A 3,001-nucleotide genomic window follows, 5' to 3' on the forward strand; every position below is an offset into this window, starting at 1 on the left:
ACCTGTACATTATTCCTACTTGGGTACCGATAGTGAAATAAAGTTTTAGTTATCACAGATGTTTCTGTACTATTTTATGAACATTAATTGTCAAATAAAGATTCCGCGTGATTTGAGACTGTTCTGGACCTACAATACTGCTACTGGTGCCAATTATTGACTCGGTCAAGTCGTCGGCTCCGTCGCTGGTCCCTCGTTGCAGTATCCTTTCCGCGTGATTTGCTATCCATCTAGCTAGTTTAAGGGTTCCAAACCTGCAACTGGCAAGCGCATGCTAGCTCAGCAGTTCCACGGTTCCACCCTTAGAGAAGAGCAGGGGTAAGCTCAGGTATTTGCAACCTCTTCTGGTTTCTCTCTTTTCTACCAATTCCTTAATTTCCTAGTTCGAGGAAATTAATGAAACGAACGTGATCTGTTTGTAGGAACTTCTCACCAAGCTCATCGGACACCTTCCGTTCGGACACGGTTTCGAGATGGTACGTACGCATGCCTCTCTATCCCTTGAACACAAATAGTAGAATTTTCTGTTTAATCTGTTTCACTGAGAACTGAAAGTAGTAGCGACCAAAATCAGGAACACTAATACAGAAACATGCAACCCAGCAGCCAAGGCACTTTGTACACTTATTATACCATCTCTTACTATATAATAAGATGCCAATACCAAAACTAAATAAGTAGATCCCCCATATATCCATGTCTTAGTACGTCTACCTTGAACAGGCAGGGTGCAACCTCCTCATTTAGACAAAAATGATATTGGAATTTAGATTTTGCCTCTCTTTTTTTCAAAATTTGTGGAAGTATAAATATATTCTTTAACTTTTCATTTTTCTTACACAATATTTTTATGCTTTTTAATGTATTTCATTATTTGATTGATAATCAAAGTTTTTTTTTTGCCATTTTTCTGATTTTCAATAGATTTTGTCACTCTAAGCACATTTTTACTTTTTCTTATTACTCGGCCATGACATCATGTTATGATTTTAATTTTGATTTAGGCTGAACTGCTAAACCGTTCCCGTGGCTTGGCAGAAGGAGTGGTGGTTATGATATGCCCGGTGCTTCTCGCACTGGCACTCAACTTAGTTGACCTCAATGGCGACGTGTACGGACATGGTGTCCCTATACCGTTGATCACCATGGCAGGCTTTACTTTGATAACTGGCATCTGCCCCTTGCTCGCGTGCTGCTTCTTTGAGCGATTCCTCGGCCTGGGCGTAAGTCCTATCCCCGTAACCACGAGTCTGGCAACCCTTTCGTCTTGTTGCCTCGTCGTCCTCGCCTGCTTGATTGCACAGTTCATTGTCTCCAAATCCATTTTTGTCACTGTTGGAGTCATCTGTGGAATCTTGGTCTTGGTTCGGACCGTCTGCTACTACGTGCACGACACACGGAATGACGTTGGTCGGGAATACACAACGGACATGCACAGCGTACTGGATGAATCACATGAGTTCTTGACCAGTGTCACTGGAATTCTTTTTCTGGGGTTCGAAGGTCTGGCCCTCAATGGTCACGGTCAGACGGGTCGCAAGGGCGAGGAATTAGTGGGCTACATCAGTTTCATCGTCTGCACTTTTGGAGTGTGCTTAATGTTCCTCGAGATGACCCCACCTCCATGTTTTGCGGTACATAGGCATGGTAGCCAAGAAGAAAGAAGTGAGGGAGAGCAACAAATTGTGTGTCTGACTCTCGTCCTAGACTGCATCATGGCGGTTGGTATCTTTGTACTATTGTTGGTCGTCATGCTTAAGCTCACACCGCTTGAGTTTGCCTTGTGGGTCTTGCTACCTCCGGCTGTAAGCTTCGGTCAACTTCCGGTCCTGGTTGCATTGAAGGGAAACACACAAGATGAACAAGAATCAAGGCCGGCGTCGCTGGAACTGACAAAGGCCACCTTCACTGGATTCTTGGCCGTGTCAGTAACAGCCATAAGCAATGCTTCACCCAGCAAGTTGACCAGATTTTTTCTACTATTATCTTCCATGGCTATTGGGTTTGGTCTCTCATGGAGGCTCCTGACTCAGATTAACATAAGGAGTGGTCTCGCCGGTTGTGTTTCATCTGCACATGTTTCTTCCGCTGCCAAGCTTGCTTCCTTCTGCGCTCATTTATGCATTGTAATCGCTACAGTTCTATTCGTAGTAATGGCTGGTAAAGCAAGTGGGAAATGATCATATCTGTAAAGTAGTTGTGATTATAGTACTGCATAAGTAGGCTATCTTTGCACAACCTTTTGCACCTGCACAAGTATATATGTTGAGAGAAGTGTATAATAGGTCTTGAACTATTGACCAAGTGCCAAGTATGTCCTGAAACTATGAAAATGATCAATCCAGATTCTAGAAGTACATTAAGTGAATCAACACAAGTCTTAACAAGGCCAATGAGGCCCAAACCATAACACATGGCATGCCATGTAATTTGGTGCCAACAACTCCCGCCAAAGACATAAAAAATTATGGAAAAACGCTCCTACCATGCAACGAAGATGGGTGAAATTGGTTGGGCTTTAGTTTCTCGTGGGTACTATTTACAAAATATTTGTGGTCTATAGATATATGAAATGGCAATTATACGAGGTGATATGGAGTCAACGGTCATGTGTAATAATCAGGTCCTAATTGGCCTTGGTAGGTCTTGTTTTCTTTGAAGGTTAGGACAGTAGGAAAGGCTCCTACTGCTTATATATTACCACAATGTACAAGTTTTTGTTACATATGCACAGAGTGGTGGTGGGGGGGGGGGGGGGGGGGGGGGGGAGGGAGGGAGAAAAACAATTACATAGCTAAGTTACAAGGTGGAGGCAACTTCCTTAGCAAGGATCCCTGTACAGCTACCCCTGGATCCTTACCACAATGTAAAAGTTTTGGTAGGTCTTGTTGTGACTCGTTTAATGTACTTTCTGGATCTAGATTGATTATTTTCATAGTTTAGGAGCTATTTGGCACTCTACTATAGTTTAAGTACCTACGATGCATTTTAATTGTATACT

At 43.0% G+C, this 3,001-nt stretch overlaps 1 protein-coding gene across 2 annotated transcripts; it reads left to right on the plus strand.

Moving 5' to 3' along the window:
- Positions 1–205: 205 nt before the first annotated feature.
- LOC125547541 (uncharacterized) lies at positions 206–2,183 on the plus strand. 2 transcript variants are annotated; one of them, XM_048711367.2, is made up of 3 exons: positions 206–328; positions 423–476; positions 1,005–2,183. In XM_048711367.2, the coding sequence occupies exons 2-3, from the start codon at positions 474–476 to the stop codon at positions 2,178–2,180; spliced, it is 1,179 nt and encodes a 392-aa protein (XP_048567324.1). In that variant the 5' UTR covers positions 206–328; positions 423–473; the 3' UTR covers positions 2,181–2,183. The 2 variants fall into 2 exon arrangements, with proteins under 2 accessions (XP_048567324.1, XP_048567326.1); XM_048711369.2 differs by having other exon boundaries at positions 241–318.
- Positions 2,184–3,001: the final 818 nt, after the last annotated feature.

The sequence above is a fragment of the Triticum urartu genome, chromosome 3A, assembly GCF_056163025.1.
Source record: "Triticum urartu cultivar PI428250 chromosome 3A, HENAU_Tu73, whole genome shotgun sequence".
Lineage (NCBI taxonomy): Eukaryota > Viridiplantae > Streptophyta > Magnoliopsida > Poales > Poaceae > Triticum > Triticum urartu.